We start from the raw sequence: 20859 nt of genomic DNA on the forward strand, positions 1-20859 counted from the left end.
GGAGTTCACTGAACTCCGCTGTTACCCGTGGTGGCCCTGCTCTCAGCTGTGCCTGGGTTCTGCAGTCCAGAGCCCTCTGTTACCTCTCCAGGGACCACACCGCTAGTTGGCTGCGGGGGAGGGGGACAGTCACCCCACTGCAGGGCGGGAATCTAGACAATCTGCTGCTTTAACAGACTTTCAATCCCTCTCATTCTAGCATCTCCTTCTCATCCCCACTTCCAGAGGTACCTGCTGCCGCCAATCCTGAGCCACCCGGGGATTCTGTTATGTGATCTGGATTGTTCTTGTCTTAGCACAGCCAGCTTTAGGATTCAGTTTTCTTGGGTCTCCTAAATCATTAAGCATTTATGCCCCAAAAGGAGGGGAAAAAGAAAAAGGGAACCACAGCAACAGAATTTTAAAAGCCGGAAGGCAGATGAATAAATGCTTAATGTGGGTGCATACAAAACTTCTACTGACATTTTAGTAGGGTTTTTGGGAGCGAGTGAAACCACATCCATGTGTTCAAGTCCTCATCTTTACCCAGAGGTCATTACTCTGAATTTAAAGACGAAAGGGAGTGAGCATAAGCAGATAGGAAGAGATGTTCAATTATGAGCTATCAGGAAGAGCAAATTAGTAAGGAGAATGATGGATTCTCCGTAAATAGTGGGGAAAGGCAGTATGTAACTCCGAAAGTTGTAAGTGAAATTTAACCTGGGCCACGGGAATGGGTAGATAGGCATCATTCTTTGGCTTTGTCTGTTAAAATAAAAAAAGAAGCCTTAGTGCATTCAGATTCATAGTTGTCTCATAGCTGCCGACAGCGGCTCTAACAAATCCTTGATGCTGGCGACAGGAACGACTGGGTGAGTGGTGAGAACACGAGCTCTCTGACCCTTGCCTTCTGTCACCCTTTTCTCTTCTGAGCTGCAGCCTGAAGGAGTGGAGCAAGTCCTGGCTTGGGAGCCAGACATACCTGGCTCCAAATACCGGCTCTGCTCCTTGCTAACTGTGTGGCCTTGGGCAAATCAGGACCTCTGTGACTGTTCTCCTCGTCTATAAAATAGGGTAATACGACCTCTTTGTAAGATGGTGGCAAGGATTTATAATGTCTGTCACTTAATAAATGGAAACCATTACTATCATTTATTCCTTTTCCTGCTGGCCCAATGTGGGCATACCCCAAGAGTCTGTCCTAACTTTCCTTATTATGCTACTCTGGTCTGTCGCATACAAGACCTTGAGCCTGGCCTACGAGGCCCCCTGTGAGCCGGCCCCTGCCTGCCTCCAAGCCTCGATACTTACCACACTCAGCTCAGTCGGAGCTCACCTCCGACTTACCAAACCAGCACCTGCAGAATGAATCTTGCTGTTGAATGGTTTGCTGCCCTCTCAACCTGCAAGGCCTGTCCCCTCAGCTGTCCCCGCTTCCCTGGTCAGCCTGGGAAATGGTGCCCAGCACCGGCAGCCTCTCCTGTGGGGGGATGGCCTGACAGCCCTTGTGCTCATGCTGCTGTTTATAAAACCGGGAACATAGCTCTGCACATTTTATTTCTCTCTTTGTTTATATAGCTGTTTCTCTCTACTTTTGTATAAGCTTCTTGTGGGCCGGGGTGGGCTTTATTCCTTGTTTTGCATCCTCAGTGCCTAACAGTGCATGGCACATAGCAGGTGCTGAAAAAATGATGAATGAGTGGTTGGTTTCAATCACCAATGCTACATCAATGACCACTAAAACCTCCTTTTGGATAGCTATGCCTGTTTGTCCTTCCTGCAACATAAAATATACTCAGGTAAAAACAAAACAAAATGAAAACAGCTGCAATCAAAAGGTACAGTTACCTTTGTCTCCAACCAGATCTCCTGCCGACTAACATGCTTCTTTTTCAGCCTCACAAGGCTGGAAGCCTTTGAGTTAATGGATTCCACCTTCCCTGTGATCGCCAACATGCCAATACCTGCTTTTTCCTGTCCTCTCTACTTCTTGATATCCCTCACTGCTTTGCCACTCCCCTCCACACCTTGCACATCACCTGTGGCCACACTCTCCTGTTTGGTCTTCCCGACTCACCCCTCTTATGTTCATAACCCACACTCTGCTTGCCCAGCTATGTCCCTCAGAGCACAGCCCTGAACAGGCTGCTCTGCTCCGTGACTGTCATGGCTATCGAGTCCCGTTAGCCTACAAAGGTGCACGGCCTTAGCACTTTCAGGCATGACCCGCAGCCTTTTCTCCTAATCCTTCCTGGACCTGGTGCCATGGCCAAGTGCATGTCTTGTTAGCGTGTGCTCTTCTGCCTACCATGTCTCTCCCATTCAGCATGTTCCAATCCTGCTCTTCTTGTGAGTTCCAATACCTTCTTGATGAAAAGCATTCCTTTGTCCTCTCAGCCCCAAATCATCTCTCACTTGTATCAGGGAAATTCCTGCTCACCTCTTGTTCCCCCACTACAAGCAGATTTACTGGATAAATATAATATTCTCCCCCCACCCAAATCTTAGCTGACTGTGAAAGGAAGATCTCTGGGCATCAGAATCGGAGCGGAAGGGGTTAGAGAGGGTCCTAAGGCTGGAGCTGTTAGGTTAGGGAGATAATTGATCCCAGAAAAAGGCACTAAAGGGGCCTTTTAAAGTTTCACGCAGGGATAACATTCATATGGAAAAAGACATACATCTTAAGCGTGCAATTCCATGAGTTTTCACAAAGTGAGCGCATCATATACCAGCCCCTAGAATGCCCATGCAGGAACAGGAAGCTGGAGCCAGGGCCAGCCCCCTGCATGAAGCAGGGCCTCAGCGACTGTCCCTCTAGCCCAGAGAAAGACAAGGAAGCGTGCCTCTTCCCAGGGCTCTGGGTAGAGAATAAAATCTTCCTGGGAAGAGTCAACTCTCTGGCTGTGAATTTATACACCTGCAAGCGGCAGGACTAGCAAGCTGAGAAACCAGCACAAGCCTGTCTAAGACTGGGGAGACCCCTGGGTTTTGGCAGAAGCAAACCAGAAAGGCCCCTTAGGGTCCCTTCTACCACCCAGGGAACAGAGAACTCTCTGGAAAAAACTGCTCTTGTCGAGTATGAGCTCAAAAAAATCATAACCCATGGGAGAAAACAAGCACATTTAGTCATGCAGAATGAGTCGTGACATCAGTTCAGAAACTCCAGTTTTGTCTCCACACCGCAAAGTGAACCTTCTGAAACAGAAGGTAACAGCATTACTGTTACCTTCAGTTAAACCTTCAGTAACAGCATTACTCTGCTGCATGGAGATCACTGGGAAGATGCAGCCTTCTGTTACCTCCGAAGTCCTACGTCAGTCGGCCCTGGTTTCCCCTATTCTGCTCAAGCCACACGGCCTCCTTGATGTTTCTCAGTAGCCTTGTTTGGGGGTTGAATTGTGTCCCCTCCAAAAGATATGTTGACATACTATAACCCCTGGGTACCTGTAACTGTGACCTTATTTGGAAATAGGGTCGTTGCAGATGGTTAAGATGAGGCTATTGGGGTGGGCCCTTAATCCAGTGTGCCTGGCGTCCTTACTAGAGGGGAGGATGGCATGTGATGGCGGAGGCAGAGGTTGGGGGGATGCCTCTGCAAGCCAAGGAACACAAGGATTGCTGGCCACCACCAGAAGCCAGAAGAAGCAAAGAAGGATCCTCCCCTACAGGTATCCGAGGGAACAAGGCCCCACAGATCTACTGTGATTTGGGGTTTGTCATTTCAGAACTGGAAGGTAACAAACTTCAGTGCCTCATTTGTGGTACAATACTGTGTTACAGTACCCCTAGGAAACAAAGACAAGCCTCAAATGTGTTCCAGTACTTTCTGGTCACTCTGCTCAAAAATCCCTTCCCCAGACAACCTCCCTCACCGTCCCCAGGTCCCCACTCAAATGCCACATGTGCAGAGAGGTGGGTCTGGCTGCACTACCAAAACGAGCAGTTCTCACCCCTCTCCATTCCTTCATGGCCTTTATTTCTTCCCATGTCCATAGCCATCGCTGACATCATGTTGCATATCTTTTATCTTTGTTGTAAAACAATCATCTGCCTCGCCTTCTAGAAGGTAAGCTCCGTGAGAGTAGAGACTGTCTGATTCATTGCTGAATGCCCAGTGCCCGCTGCATGACGGACATAGAGTGGACTCCACATGTTTGTTTCATGAATGAATGGAGTATTTCAGAGTACAGTTGGTATTTTTTCTATTTCACTCTTTTTGATCCTCCACATTACCTGATATAACACTTTGCTCATGGTAGACGGTCAGTAAATACGTACAGATGGATTAATAAACCTGTCACCACCAGTGGGCTGAAGGCTCTGTGTGCTTAAGAAGGGTGAGTCAAAATGCACATCATGTTGGTCCGGAGTTGGTGGCCTCTTTGTTGTAAAACAATTGTGGGGACAATCGATCGGATTTCTCTGAGTAATCATTATGCTTTACCGTTTCTCACACGCAGCCTCTGTTTTTCTCGCACTGAGTCTCCCTTTATGTTCCCCCCTCTTTCGTTCTTTTTCTGATTAAGGAATCAGAGTTGCATAATCTAAATTTAGTTTGTGTAGCTCAGAGATGCCAATCATGGCAAGTAATGAATTAGGGGATTCCCCCCCTTCCCTGAAGCACTGAGCTGAAACCAACAAATTCATTTTATGGAGGACCACAGGCTGAACTCGGAGTGTTGGTCTGTGACAGGTGAGTGCTTTATTCACTAATTAAGTCACCAGGCCTCAGACAAACCCTCTCCCACGTGGTGGGGGTGCCGCTTATCTGGGTTAGCCCAGAGACTGCCTTTTCTGCCTTTTGTTTGCTAATGGAATTGGTATATAATTTTAAAAATACGTAAGCCAGGGAACAATGCATTTATATATACAAATAAATCTCATATGGTTCTGCAAATTTCTTTGGCCTTTAAAGGGCTTTGATGGTAAGCCTGTGTTTAGAGTTCATAATTTCTGGTTAAGGATGTTTTCTACCAGTTTTGAAAAGGACCAATATAAATCACATTTTATCTGCTTTCATTTTTTAAGAACATAAACATTTACTCCTTGGAAAGCTGTTATATTTGACATTTGTACGAAATGAGCCATAGATCAGGAATAACAATTGTTACGCTACTCTGTTGGGGAAAAATGGTGAAATTCTGTTTTCAGTTATAACTTATGAGTCATTAGTGTGTGCATCAGGAGGTGTTATACACAAAGAATTTTGAATGAATTTTTAAGTCAGTAAAAATGAAAGTACAAGATGTGAATAAAATGAATGAAATGGTGTTAATTAATTAAAAAAATTATGTTGATATATTTACTAAAGCATGTTTTTCTGTACAGATGCAAATTTATCCCAGCCCAACTGTTGATTTTGTACTGGTGAGATGTGGCACCTTTATGCCTTGTCACTAATCAGAAGGGCTTCCCTGGGAGAGGCCAGAACCCCTGTTATCTCCACCTAGCAGGAGGGGCCCAGCACCCAGGATGGAGGGGGTGACTTATCCGGAGCCTCCCAGAGGGGCTCGAAAAGAACCCATGTAGCTTCAACACCTAAAACCCCTGGCATTTTCTTATTCTCTAGCCTTGCCCACACTTCGTCCAGCACAGCACTTCAAGATGTGCAGCCTATTTATGTAGTTTGTTTAGAAGAAATGGGCTCAGGCTGTAGGTAGAGAAGTAATAACCCACAAGGATCACTTCATTAAAGGGCAACTTAAAACAAATATAATTTTGGTTATAAAGGTAGAAAATTAGCAAAACGTACAGGAAGGTAGTTTGATACCTGGAGCAAGTTTAACTGCCCCTTTTCCAGGGAACATTTCCTGCTTGGATTTGAACATCATGGAGATAACAAGAAAGGCAATCCATTTAATCCGACATTTTACACTGCGCTTATAACCAACCATAAGGGGGATCAACTTTAATAAAAAACCAATCCAATCAATAGCACAGTTTTTAGCTACAGAAAACTGGTTTTCAACTCAAGCTAGACTCCATCTTGCCAGAATGTTCCACAGGCCTTGGCCCTCATTCTTTTCATTCTTCTGCCTAAATATATGTGAGGCCCTCTCGGATCCACCTGTTTCAAAATGCCTTAGCCCCTTCCCTACCCCACCCCCTTACCTGGCTTCATTCCTCTTTCTAACTAACGTTCATCACCCAAAATACATGTTGTGATTATTTCCTGTGTCTCTCCTAACCCTCACGTTAGCCCCGTCTGCTCTGTTCACCGCTGTTTTACCAGTGCACATAGTAGGTGCTTGGTATTTGTTCCACGAATGAGACCTTTCTGTATCAAGCGCAGGTCTTGTATTCCACGATGCATTGAACATAGACGGGCAGCGTGGGCTAGCGGGGGTGTAAGAATAAAGGAATGGCTAGAAATGAGGGGGGCGCGCCTCCCTGCTGTCCCTGTGAGCGACACTGGGGGCGGGGCAGGCGACTAAATTGGGCAGGTGAGCAGCTGTGATGCTGACGCCGCACCATACCACCCCGCCAAGACATGCATTAGCCAGGCTGGCCTTCGCTTTTCCCAGTGCGCTCAAGTTGTAAGTAGGTTTGTTTTCGGGTCTCACCTGTCAAACTTTGCTATTAATACATACAGGTGCTATAGAGAAACTCAATAATGACATAAGCGTCTAACATAAGATAATGCCTTTTTCTATTCTGAAAACAAAGCAAAACAAAACAAAACAGGGCCTGCACACTTAAGCTGTGACTAGGCAGGCAAAGTGGAGAACTGAGGCAAAAGCATCCTTATATCTAAGTAATAGTAAATGAAACGTCTAGAAAGTTCTTTGCTAAGTCATGGCTGCGGCTCCTGCCTTGCACAGGTTGGCAGGAGCAACCGGGGCATCCGTCCAGCGCAACCTGGAATCCGGCAGCGCTCGCACCGAACGGCGGCGGTGGTAGGGAGGAGGTGCCCCGCGCAGCCCGCGCGGCCCTTTCTCACGCTGGGGTCGGCCCAGAGCCGGGGCGGGCTCTCCGCGAGGGGCGTGTCTCCACCTGGCCCCGCCCGTAGCCTCACGAGCCCCGCCCCTTCCCGGCAGCAGCGAATGGGCGGGCGCGCCGGAACGGGGGCGGGCCGCGCGATATCTGGCGGAGGGGGACGCGGCGGGGAGTGCTCCCGGCTCGGCGTTGGCTGCGCGGCACTTTAAGCGCGCCGCCGCGGGAGGAGCTCGGGACTCGGGCCGCGGCTGCCCCGGGAATGCTTTCAGTCGGCCCCAACATGGCTGTGGCCCTGCGTGCCGCGGGCGCCCTGCCCTGCGATTGGCGTAAGTGGGGCTGTCGCGGCCGCCGCCCGGGTCCCAGCGACGGCGGGGCACTCCGGCCTGGGGGATTCCAAGAGCCGCGGTGGGCTGCGCGGGAGCCGCGGGCAAAGGGGCGGGTGGCATCGCGGAGAGCGGACCGGGACGGGCCCTCCTCTGGGAGGGGCGAGCGGAGCACCCAGGGCACTGACCCGGAGGCCGCCCGGAATGCGGGAGGCGCGGGTTCGAGTCCCGTAGGTCAGCTGGGTGGCTGTGAGCAGTGGCTGAATTTCTTAGAGGCTTGGTTGTAATAAAAAGATTGTGGGGATGACGGGAGGGAAGATATGTTCAGGGCCTGCCGCAGAGAGTACGGTAAGGAAGGCATCGTCATCATCACCACCGTGGGCATCTGCCCTGCAGTTCCCTGCCTGCTGCCGAAAGCCCATGGCATCACTCCTCCCTGGCAGCCGGACCCACCTGGGCTAGTGATTTCCAGAGATACCTGGAGAACACATGAGGCCCAGTAACAACCTCACACATTTCTGATGCAAACCGGAAATATAGGTTGTGTCCACAGCACGAACTGATGGGACTCCGGGTCAGACACACCTGGCCGGTACGGCATTTCCAACAGTGACACCTTGCGCAAGGCACCCAGCCTCGCTTGAGGTTTGGTAAATGTAAAAGGAGAAAAGTAATACCTCACAGGCTTGCCATAGAGATCAGTAGGATGCAGGTGAAGCCGCTAGCACGGTGCCTAGCACGCAGTACGGGTACATAGAGATCCTCAAAATGTTCCCAGTGATTAATGTAAAAGACAGCCACCAATAAGATGCTTATTTACTGCATTTGAACAGTGACTGGACACAGGCCTGACTTATTTTTTAAGAAGTTCCCTAAGTCAACATTCTGGCACCCACTTAGAGAGAGTGGAGAGAATCCACTCTGAACCTCCATATCTCATTGCTGGTGCCTTTGTTAGGAAACTGATAAGGACCCAGTGTACAATGAGGGTAACTTACTGAGGACACTGGGGGATGAAATGCAGTAACTTTTAAGAAGCAGCAGCAGTGCCAGGATTGAGGCTGAAAGAAGCATTGAATTAATCTTTTCTTTCACCCACTTTCCTGTCGCAAATAAAGTCTGACAGGCTCTAGATTTGAGGTCATGGGACAATATGGGAAACTTTATTTGTGGTCTAGGTTATAAGTGGAAGGATTCAGAAACCATGACAGAAGTAGATTTGAAGTACATTTGTGTTACAGACTTTTTCGATTTTAAGGTGTAGTTAGCAATATATACTTTAATCACTTTGGTTAATAGGAAACGATCAACATTATCTGGGTTGGAAAAAATTGAGTAGTATTTCTGAAAAATGACCTCTGAAAGTAAAAGTAGGAAAGCAAAGTTTTATATGCTGTGTGTTTAGCATATTACAGAATCAATAAGAAGCTTCTTGGAGTGGGCCATATACTGTTTATCTATATGAGTTATTGTTTTTCTTTGTGCCTTTTTCTTTCCAATTTTTTTACACTGAGTATATATGTCTTTTGTAATTAGAAAAAAATTTCTAGGATAGTAAAAAAGAGTTTTAGTGCTTAAATAAAAGACATTAGAATATTTTGGCTCCACACCAGAAAATAACAATTCTTTTTTGAAGCAACCTTTCTCATTTTTATTAATAGTCATAATATAGAACCTTATTTCTATTGTTAATTTTTAAAATGGTACATGTTTTTGTAAGTACTTTTGAAATAATTCTCATCTCCTGTGTGATGGAAAAAGGCCCTATTATGTATTTAAGTACTTGTGAACCTTGCCTTCTACCTTTCTCTGCCCCACTCCCAAGCATCCAAAATATTAAAATAATTTGGTTTTGAAGAACCAGTTGATATCCATGAACTTCTTAAGGAACAGTTATACTTTTGAATGATCACCAGTTGGGTTTGTCCAGCAGTTATGAAGTTATTTTTTTTTTTTTGAGATGGGGTCTTGCTATGTTGCCCAGGCTGATCTCAAATTCCTGAGCTCCAATGACCCTCCCACGTCAGCCTCATGAGTAGCTGGGACTATGGATGTTCACCACCTCAGGAGTTATGAAGTTTTGTTTTCTTACATCATCTTTTCCTTTTCTGCATATTCCTCAGTTTGATAGCTTGTGTTATTTGTAGGCTGTCTAAAGATAGACGTGAAGGCATATATATCATATGTGGGATAGCAAGCTAATGGACTGTGAAATATGTTCCATCCTCCTACACTGACAAATAGACCTTCATAATGACTTGGAAGGATGAGCTCTGGAACTTTCTAGAGCTCCTGTAGAAGTGTAGAGGCCTTGGGACAGTTGCCTTTGACCCAGTGGCTTTCCTGCTTCTCTTCCCACCGCCGCTCTTTCTTGCCTTGTGAGGAGTCTTGTGCACACACACGTGGATGCTCCAGTCTTCACATCTCGCCTTCATTCTTGCTCCTGCCCTGAATGACTCGGTCACTGTTCAGGTCAAGAATTGGTCACACCGATGACGTAATCTGCCCTCAGGAGGATGAATCTAGGAAAGAGGCCTGTACAGATCCTGGAAGTGGGTGTGGGGCTGTGGGGACAGGGAGTTCTGGGGTCCTGGGAGCCTGGTGTGGCATGTGGGGCATGGATACTGGGAGAGGCATGTCTCCTTGGTGTAGACTGACCACCCTGTGGGGTGGGGTGCAGCAGGAGGAGGGCCAGAACAGGCCTGGAAAGCAGAGACCCCCTTTGTCAGCATCCAAGGGAACACGGGGGTTCTCGGTTGTAGACAGATAAGATGTGCAATGGGTTGAATACTGGCCCCATTTCCACCCCCTAAATCAGTGGCTCTTCACCTTTTCTGCGGGCCCTCCCTTTCCACGTGAGCAGCATACTCCTGTCAGTAATGTCATGATGTGCAGTGCTTCTCAGAAGGGATCATAGCAAAATCTGCAGCCACGGCAGGGAGAGGAGGTGTGTGTAGTTTCTAAGAAGCCTCCCCGCAGCCCTCATAAGCCATCCTAGGGGACGAGCCCCCCCCGCCCCTCCCCTTGCAGAGGCCCTACGTGCCTTTACCTGCCTGCAGAGAAATGCTAGGAAAATCATCTCTGCTGTCGCATCTCTTTAAACTTTAAAGCCAGGAATTATGCACTGAGGATCTCTTCAAAAGAAATTACTTTCCAGCTAGATTTCATGCTAGCACTTTAATTTTGTCACAGTGGTGTTCGGCCGCATGAGGGCCTGCCAGCCATGGAGGTGCAGGTCGGGTGCAGCAGCCGCCACCGCCGCCACAGGAGCAGCCCAGCATGCCAAGAGCGCACAACCTCAAGTTCAACCGGAGAAGAGGTATGAGCCTAACGTCAGGTACAAATAAGGATTTCTCTCTGTTTATGCAAACACCAGTAGATACAAGATGCCTAGGAGGAAAGGCGCTGAGAAAACCCAGTACGTACGAGTAATATGCTATTTTCTTGGTTTCCTTTCAGTAGCTGTTAACCCACAGATTTTATCCCTCTCCCCACCTCTGCAACAGGGCTTTTGTTAAAGGACACGTAGTTGACTACAAACAGTCTGCAAATCATGTGAGAGTTTGGTTCTGGAGTATGTCACATAACACAAATTATATATATACTGCAAATGCATTTATGAACCTAACATAATTATGCCTATGAAATGTATGTTCTGTACAGAATAAAGAATAATCCACCAAGAATTTCTATAGGAAATTCGACCATTGTTTTTCATCTATTAACACAGTGAACATAATTATAAATGACATAATATGATTTATAGTTTATTAAAGAGATCAAGTACACGTTTCCTACCTCACCTCTTCCGTTTGCTGGCGGCTGGCAGCAGGCGTGACGTTGTTGCTGTGCCCTGTTCAGTAGCAGAAGCCACAGCTGTCCTCCGGTCTTCCTCTGCACGGAGGCCACCGAAGGCTCTGTACGGGGAAGTTATTTAGATGGGTGCGTAGGAACAGCGTGCTTTAACACGACGCAGAGTGGAAGGAAGAAAGTGACCTGTTTAGCTCCTTGACCTTTCTGCTAGACCAGACATTTTTCTGTGAAAGTTATACAACTAGGAAAATAAAACATTCTTATTTTGTGTTTGTTATTTTTTACCATGTGATTGTGGGTACATGGGTTGAGTGCTAAGTAAAGTGCAGTTTGTTGGGGATAGAGCATCAGGGGTGGGGCCCTGCATCATCTGTGTTTGGCAGGGTGCCAAGCAGGGCGCCATTCCTCCGTGCCCCCACCGGCCCCTCTTCCTACTTCAGCCACTCGAATGAATATTTGGTATAAATTGACGGAACTAATTCAGTGTAGACCCTGGAAGAAAAATTATTTCACTACTATATTATTCTAGTGGCAAAAGTCAATAATATAAATAGCCTTAATATTATTAAAATTAAATAAAAATCTTTAAAAAACTCCCATATTCTCTTAATAACTTTATATCATATTTATACAAAAGAAATGGGTTCATTTTAGAAAATACAGATGGGGCAAAAAAAGATTGAAAAAAATCACTGATAATCTTACCACCCAATATTTTGTCTCTGTATCTATTAATATTCACTCAGCATATATTTAGCAAAATGTAACAATACTGAATATTTTTATAACTTCCTCTTTTTATTTACTGTGTTATCATATAAATATTATTTTACTTTATTTTTCATAGCTTAAAGTAATTTATTTATCCCGTCCCACATTTTGGGGCACGTAGGTTATTTCTAGTTTCTCCACATTCGAAATGGTAAAGCGATGAGTGTGGATCATTCTGATGCCAGACATCATGAAGGCATTGTGCTGCTTAATGCTTACACTGGACTAGACTGGAATACTAGACTAGACACTGTACTAGATTAGGGGTTGATAGACTTGTTCTGCAAAGGATTAGGTAGTCAGTTTTTCAGGCTTTGTAGGCCAAACCATCTCTTTTGCGGCTATTGTAATGTGAAAGCAGCCATAGATAATATGTAAACAAACGAGTGGAGCTGTGCTCCAATAAAACTTTATTTATAAAAACAGACAGTGTGTGTGTTTGCTTGTGCATGCAAATTTGGTACCTGGGCTGTAATTTGCCCAAGTCTGTTCTAGAGGCAGTATAGGTGCACAGGCCAATTAGGTTTAATGAAGAGCTGGAATTTTGTTACTTTTTCTTAATGCTGACCATATACGGTAGAACAGAATTATTGTTCCTGTATTAATTGATGAGCTTAAGTTTCCTATTATGTACATTTAATAGTTTAAAGGAAAAACCTCATGTTTTGAGAGTCATAGAATTTAAAAATGGTGAAACATTGAAACCTTTTCAAGTGAGAAGTTGTAAATGTGTTTTGCTATGTACACTTTTATGTTCAAACAAAGGGAATGTGACCATTTAGACCCTGGTCTCAGGTGTGCTCTGTCTGGAGGGGAGAAGAAATGGAGACCCTTGACTAAAGCTTGCACTTCACATTCTGGAATAGAGGGGTGTTGGGCCAGGGCTTACTAATGCGCTATTTGTCATGCACAACACAGTTTTGAATTAACTGCATGCGTTTTTAGACATTTTCAAATCGTGTGCATCTCTTTCATATATAAGATCACGACGGGTTTGCAAGACCATGAGCAGGGCAGAGTAACATCCCCTTTCAAGCCACTCTTGTTCTGAGCTCAGGTGTTATAGATGAAAAGCAGTTCTAAATCCCGTTTGCACATTGATACCCTCTGTGGCTTAGGTAAGTCTTTTAGCCTGGGGTTTTTAAACCAGTAATCTGTTAACTGGCAGCAATCCATGGGAAAATGCACTTAATTTATTGTGAGTCACAGATTTTGAGGGTAAAAGACAGGATCCCAGGAGAAGACTGGTGGTCTAAGTAGAATGATTAAGGAAATATTACAGTTTCACAAAATAACACATCTGGAATTTCCAGATATCAAGGAAAGAAAACTCAACACCACTGTTAATGTAGTGATAGAACTTTTGGGTGGAAAAGTTATATACCAATGACATCTTTAGTCCCTTGGTTTAGTGAAAAGGGGATTAAACTCTTCCAGTAAGATAGTGGTTCTTAGTAGGAAGTAGGGGACATTTTTAACTTCCAGGACAAATTTGGTAATATCTGGAGACATTTCTGGTTGTCACAACTGGGGTGGGATGTGTGCTATTGCCATCTAGTAGGTAGAGGCCAGGTGGGCTATTAGACATTCCACATTGCACAGGACAGTCCTCTACAACAAAAGATTGTCCAGCTCAGGACGTCAGTAGTATTGAGGCTCAGAAACCCTGGTTTGAGACAATAATGTGAAAAGTGATCTTTACAGTGGGGTCTAAATTAGAAAACCCCTGACCTCATCGTTGTAATGTAACATTTTCCCTTCCCCAGGAACTGGTTCTTATTCTGAAAATTTAGGCTGAGACTTCAGATTTCTACCTCATTCTTCATCTACACTGTGTTTGAACAAGAAAACAGTTTCCACCTGTATAGATTTAACACACTCTGTTGCCTTACGTTATTGCCAAACTTTAACAGCTGCTTAAAAATTGCCATTACGATGTCATCATATCATTCGTTTTAGAGCACATTAAGAACAATCTTCCAAATGAAAGCTGTCTCAGCAGGGTTGGTTTGGTCACTGCAGTAGTCAGAGGTAGTCTGATGTGGGAGATTTAGGAGGTGGACCCCTCACCATTTACAATAATGGTGTTTTAGATAAACTTCAGGCTAGTTATTTCTCAGCTATTTTATCCAGAGGAAATGGAGGGTGTTGTCATACAATGGAATATTATTCAGCAACAAAAAGGACTGAAGCACTGATTCGTGCTGTGACATGAGTGAACCCCGAACATTTGTGCTGAGTGAAAGAAATCAGGCACAATTGTGCAACTCCACTGCTATGAAATGTCCTGAATAGGCAAATGCATAGATCCACAAAGTAGCTTGGTGGTTGCCATGGATAAGGAGAGAAAGAGTGGGGAGTGGCTTTAATGGATACAGAGATTCTTTGTGGGATGATGAAAATGTCGCAGGATTAGATAGTTGTGATGGTTTCAAAACCTTTTGAATATATTAAAAACCATTGAGTTGTTCAGCCTAAAATGGTGAATTTTATGTTATGTGAATTCTATCTCAATTTTTAAAAATGCAACAACAACAAAAAAGAATGAATGTAAGAAACACTCCTTCTCCTTTAGTTTCTCCATCGCTGCCATCATGTGGCTACTTGTTCATGGAGACCCACAGACCTCTGGGTCTGCATAGCCCAGCTCAGACTCTGAGTCTCTCATCGTGGTCTTCTGGTGGCTCTCAGAGGCACTCGGTTCTGCTTTGGTGTCACCTTGCCTGCTGGTGGGGTTTAGGAGTGAAAACTCCTGGCCTGGCTCACTTTGGACTGTGTAAGCTGCAGAGCTTGATCTTGTATTTAGAAGTTTACATTTTTGCACAGTACTTTTGTTTTTTAATTTCCCAGAAGCTGCTTGACTTAAAACTTTTGTTATAGAGTTTTGCTTTCTTGTTGCTCATTCAATGCTTGGTGCTGTAGCCTGGGACTAATTTGAATGTTAGCCCCATTTCTTGCAGGAATTATCTAAGCAGTGGATTTACCAAAAGGGCGGAGAGGTGAGTGTGAAGTGAGAGATGTAGTTTATCATCACAGAAGACGTGGAAAGATTAAAGGCGGGTATTGGAGAAGAAAGCAGAGTAGCAAGCAATGATTTAAGTCAGTAACCGTTTAATTTGATACTTGACTAAAGAGAAGAGAGCAGATGAAAACGTGAGAGTTGGGCTGGTACTATACTTCGAAGATTTAAAATGATGGAGAACCCTTGTCTGTGTGTAACAGAACTTACCATGTGCCAGAACATGCTGAGTCACTGAGTACGTTACCCGTTGAATTTTTGGTTTGCTAGTATTTTTGGCTGAGGATTTTTGCATCTCTGTTCAGAATAAGGGTTATTGGTCTATAGGTTTCTTTTTTTGTTGTGTCCTTTCCTGCTTTGGTATCAGGGCGTTACTGGCTTCATAGAATGAGTAGGGAGGATTCCCTCCTTATTGGTGTTATGAAATAGTTTCTGTGGGATAGGAACCAGTTCTTTCTAGGTATGGTAGAATTCACCTGTGCATCTCTGGAGTTTTTTTTTTTTTTTTGTTGGGGGATTTTTTATTACTGTTTCCATCTCGCTGCTCATTATTGGTCTGTTCAGGGTTTCTCTTCCTTCCTGATTCAGGCTTGGGAGCATGTGTTTTTCCAAGAATGTATCCATTTCCTCTAGGTTTTCTAGTTTATTTGCATAGAGGTCTTGGTAGTAATCCCAGATGATTTTTGTATTTCTGCAGTATCAGTTGTAACGTCTCCTTTTTCATTTCTGATTGAGGTTATTTGAGTCCTTTCTCTGCTATTTCTGGTTAAACCAGTTAGTGGCCTCTCAGTTTTGTTTATCTTTTCAAAGAACCAATTTCTTGTTTCATTGATCTTTTGTATTGTTTTTTTTTTGGTTTCCATTTCATTTAGTTCTGCTCTGAGCTTTGTTATTTCTTTTCTTCTGCTATCCATTGAATTCTCAAAACAGCTTTTTGAGGTGGGTGGTGGACTTTGTTTTCCAGATGAGGAAACCTGAAGTTTGGAGGAGTCACATGTACAGGTCCTTCAGCCTCAGGACAATTTTAGATTTCTGCATTGATTGTCACTACCTAAAGGATTAGATCTTTGTTCTGGCTGACACTTTAATAGGGAAATATTTCAAGCCGAGTGAACAATGTCATAGATGGAGCCAAGAGATGAAGTTCAGAGCCTGAGCTGGGACCGTGGAGGCCTCATGTGTTCCCAGACAGGTAGCTAAGTGATGGCAGCAACAGGAGATGCAGGTTTTTACCTTTGCATCAGGCAGATTAGATGGGAGTTTGCTAGCCGGACCAAGATTCCACCCTAGAGGATAATACAAAGTGTGACAAATCAACTGTTTTATTTTATCTAGGAAGCCAAAAACAGGAATACTAATGCTAAACATGGGAGGCCCTGAAACCCTTGGAGAAGTTCACGACTTCCTTCTGAGGCTCTTCTTGGACCGAGACCTCATGACGCTTCCTATTCAAAAGTAAGATACACATAAACACCTGCACTGTTTTATAATGTATGCAAGGCATTTTGCCTTGCACATGTCGCTCAACTCTATAGTTTCAAAAAAATAAGCAGTTTTAGTGCATAATTGGTAATGGTCAGGGCAGCAGCATTAGTTCCTATTGGGTATCAGAAGGATATCATCTTGGAAGAATTGCAGGGGAGAGAGAAAGCAAGTTAGTGAGGATTCTCCTTGAGCCCTTTCCTCCCCAGAGCCCTGGAAGTTGCAGTTGTCTTGACATAGCTGAAGCACATTTAAAGATTTTTAAAAATATATTTGTGCTTTGCACTTAACATCTGAGTAACATGCAGGGAAGTGATGATTATTATTCATTCGTACCCTGAATGTGGATTGTTGCTGTCCTCCTCCTCTTCCTGTCATCCTTTTCTTCCTTGTCCTCTCCTTTTTTCTTTCAAAATAGGTTTTTATAATGAAAAATTAATACATGCCTGTGATAAAAATGCAAATAGTGTAAAAATATTTAAAGTAAAAAGCAAGTGTCCCTTTTACCTTGAACTCCATCCTCCCGGTCACCCACCCAGAGGTAAGCACTGTTACATCCAGAAGTTGTCCCTGTGTATCCAACCATGTATAAACACACACAACACATACACACAGATATCCCCTCCCCACTTTGTTACAAAACTGCAAATGTGTTTATGTACATTGTTTAGCACTTTGCTTTTTTTTGAGGAAAGAAAATATTGTATCTTGTATCATAACATTATATAGATCTGGCTCATTTTTTTTCATGACTGTTTAGAATTGCATTGTATAGCTGTACCTTAATTTATTTAACCTGTGCTTCACTGATGAGCAATTAGGTTGTTTACAGTGTTTCAATGAACATTCTTGTGCATACATACGTCTTTGCTTACATATGCAAGTATATCTATAGGATTAATATACATTTTTTTTTTAAATTAAGAGGAATGTATGCTTCCTATGTCTTACATCCTGGTTCTTGTTAGGTGCAAGATCAAAGCATAAGATAGTAGCTAGCACAAATCCAGGGTTCTCTGCATGGGGAGTCCTGAATCTTCAGGGTGTGCTGCTAGAACAACTCGTGAAGCAGAGATGGCTGTTCCTGAGGAAGTGTCTAGCTCTAGCTCTTTCATCTACACCAAGACAGCTGGCTGTTGTCAGTGACCTACAGCTTCTAATTTTAAAGGCTCTATTTTATTAGGCTTTTCTTCAAATTTTGCTTATCTTTTTTTTATTGAGTAGAAAATGTTTCTCAGCTTGCTAAGGTGGAATGAAATCCACTTACCTACATGTTAAATAATTTAGTAAGCTGGCACCATTCATCGCCAAACGCCGAGCCCCCAAAATTCAAGAGCAGTACCGTAGGATTGGAGGCGGATCCCCCATCAAGATGTGGACTTCCAAGCAGGGGGAAGGCATGGTGAAGCTGCTGGATGAGTTGTCCCCCGCCACAGGTATGGGGTTTCTTCGTTAACGTACCTCTAGGTGTGTTCTTTCAAAGTAGTCATGAAATTCACAACAGTATTGGATGCCAAATGCTTGCTTGTACCGGCAACTCTCCATTTGCGGGGATTTCTACATAATACATGATCACTTGCTCAGTTCTTGAGGCATTATGCTTTGATTGCATAGCCTTTTCCATTACTTCTTTTTTTATTTTTTTACTTGAAAAAAAATTTCAATAGATCAGCCGGGGGCGGGGGAGGTGCAGTGGTTTTTGTTACATGGATGCATTGTGTTATGGTGAAGTCTAGGCTTTTAGTGTACCCATCCCCTGAATAGTGTCCATTGTACCTAATAGGTGATTTTTCATCCCTCATCCCCCTCCCACGCTTCCCCCTCCCGAGTCTCCAATGTCTTTTATACCCATTACTTCTTACGTTACAAATGAAAAAGCTAAGTATTTGGGGCATTAGCTCAAAAGGAAATTCAAGATATTTGTTAAATTGAGCTAGATTATAAGACACAAGTGACATACCATAAATAAAAGATGCATATATCATTGTGCTGGAAAGAAATCTTTGGGAAATGGATTGAGGCTGCTGCTATTGCCTTTTCTTTCTGACTGGATAGCTAATTAGATCAGCAGTTAGGGCAGAATTAGCTAGTTATCACTGATGCCACAAGACACTAAGCAACTTTTAGCAATTGCTTTCAGCTCTCCGCAGCACCACCATTGTAAGGTCCTGAAGTGCTGTGCTGGATACGGCACTAAAAAGAGGGTTGTACACATCTGGTAATTGCCCTCTGAAAACCTCTAGTAGAATTATAATATGCAGAATGAAACCCTAAATGCACAAATGACCTACCAGCGCCATATTGAACACATCCAAGATACAGTTGATTGCAGGACACACCATTGTTTTTGTAATACTAAATACTAAGTACTAGACTGCCCTCTCAAACCTGCTTGCTAGAGAACAAATTCTCTAGGCATCACCAGTTTATTGTGGTTTAGCATGAATCAGAGTTGCAGTTGCTGTGCTGTCTTCAGTGGAAAGAGAAGGCAGAAAGGTGCCCTTTTATTTTCCTGTTTACATGTTACTGTAGTGCCCATCATTATAAAGAGCCCTAGGGAGCCAGGTGTGGTGGCTCATGCCTGCAGCCCCAGCTACTCCAGAGGCTGAGGTGGGAGGATCGCTTGAGCCCAGGAATTCAAGGGTGCAACGCACTATGATTGTGCCTGAGAATAAATAGCCACTGTACTCCAGCCAGGGCAACACAGCAAGACTCTGCTTCTAAAATTAAAAAAAGCCCTAGTAGAGTCATCCGAGTTGAAAAAGGAATAGAGACAGAAGAGTATGCGCTCCACCTCCTCCCATCTCCATGGTGAGACTTTTGGGTTGTGCAGGCCAGCCATGGCCTCAGCCTCCCAGTTTGGCCTGGAAAGAGGCCATGGAATGACCTGGGTTTTACCCAATGTCCTACTTACAATCAAATGTCTTATCATTTTAATATGTGGCCATTTAGCACAAAGAGAGGAAGGTACAAGCAGGTAGCTTCTAGGATTAATTATTCTCTGCTTTGGTAGGGACCAAAGAATAATAATATTCAGTCTATATTTATATAGTCAAAATTGTTGTAAAAGTGATTTTTTAAAAAAAAAATTCAGTGCTTCAGCATTCTATCCTATAGAGACTTATTTTTAACAGTCAATTATTCTTCATTATAACTTTGGGGATAAGTTTCATGTGTCCATGGAGCACGGATCAGCTCAGTGGCTTGCCTGTACTGTCACTAAATCATCCCTAGTGCAGCGGGAAATGGCCTTTCCTCCTTCGCTCGTTCCGCTCACTTGCTTGCTTACTCACCTACGCAGTCTTTCATCCCTTAATTCCCACATCCATGTATTCTTCATCCATCCGGCCACCACTAGACATCTGTAAGCACTGAGCGCGAGTCAGGGAGAGTAGCCAGTGAGCCACGCCCTTACCTTCCTGGAACTGTGTTTCCTGGCACTTTTCACTGAGGCGGGCAGTCACTGCTCTTGGGGGCTACTTTTGGCTTCCCTGGATCTTGGAAGCTTGTCCAGGGTCTGCATCTTGGGGAGGCGTTGGTATTGATGCCCCTTGTCATGTCACCATCCTCTGTGGCCCACACTTGGGACCCTCTGAGGCAGGCAGGGTGCATTTTGGCTTTCTCCTGGGGGAGTAGATGACCGCTTAATCATTTCAGCAGACCTGTTTTTGGGGTATCGTAGTGGCCATGAATAAGGCCCAGGATCACCCATTCATTCATTCAGTCATTTATTCAGCAGTCCATTGAATGCCTGGCACTGTTTGGTGCTGCTGTTCAAAGTAGAACCATGGTTTCTACTTATAAGAAGCTTCCAGTCTAATGGGATCTTAATTCTTTAGGCCATTCTGCTCAAGGGGCAGAGAGAGAATATTTTGGAAACTTGCTGGAGAGTTTATGAAGGCTGATGAGCACGCGGTATGAATGTGGGATACATGAAATAGCCTCAAGGCTTGGAAACTTCATGGGAGAATTTTGCATTGAAGACGGAGATGACCATCAAGTGTGGCTCTGCGGCTCTCTCAGGGGCTCCCACATTGCCCAGAAAGAGGCTCCTTGTCCTGCTGCTCACACTTCCTGTGAAGGCATGAAGCCGGGTGCTGAAGACCAGGTCCCTTTCTGGGTGGGACCAGCACAGTCACTTCCCTTCCTCCCTCACGCCCTTCATGTTTCTCTGTTTTCTTTGTTTCTCTCTCACCATCTCTCTCTCATTCCTCCTCCCTTCTGATCCTTTCTTTCCTATACAGTTATAAAGTTTACTTTTGAACTACTTCTATCTGTTTATTTCTAATTAAAAAAAATTCTCTTTAGGCAAGAAAATGTGATTGCAAACAGATGAAAATGTTGCATGCTGTCATTTTTTGAGGGATGTAGTTGTTGCTTGGTGGCTAGTGTGGAAGTTTTGAGACTTGCACTGGCTTTGCATGGAATTGACCAATTACCTAAGGCAGTGAATTATATCGGGGATCTGGCTTGGAAATGGTTTCGTACAGTTGCACCGCATTGCAGAAATGTAGGGAGTAGAGTAGGAGATAGGTG

The 20859-nt window shown here is 44.3% G+C and overlaps 1 protein-coding gene across 2 annotated transcripts in view; it reads left to right on the forward strand.

Annotated features, from left to right (window-relative positions):
• Nucleotides 1–7086: 7086 nt before the first annotated feature.
• FECH (ferrochelatase) overlaps nucleotides 7087–20859 on the forward strand; it is a 30740-nt gene continuing 16967 nt past the window's right edge. Inside the window, exons 1-4 of one of the 2 annotated variants that reach the window (XM_069467966.1) lie at nucleotides 7087–7241; nucleotides 10431–10557; nucleotides 16177–16296; nucleotides 17611–17759. In XM_069467966.1, coding sequence (XP_069324067.1) covers nucleotides 7175–7241; nucleotides 10431–10557; nucleotides 16177–16296; nucleotides 17611–17759 — 463 coding nt within the window. In that variant the 5' untranslated portion in view covers nucleotides 7087–7174. Of the gene's footprint in view, nucleotides 7242–7280; nucleotides 7321–10430; nucleotides 10558–16176; nucleotides 16297–17610; nucleotides 17760–20859 lie in introns of those variants that run through there. The other variant, XM_069467967.1, reaches the window with a different exon arrangement.

This window comes from Eulemur rufifrons, chromosome 5, assembly GCF_041146395.1.
Source record: "Eulemur rufifrons isolate Redbay chromosome 5, OSU_ERuf_1, whole genome shotgun sequence".
NCBI classification, from domain to species: Eukaryota; Metazoa; Chordata; class Mammalia; order Primates; family Lemuridae; genus Eulemur; species Eulemur rufifrons.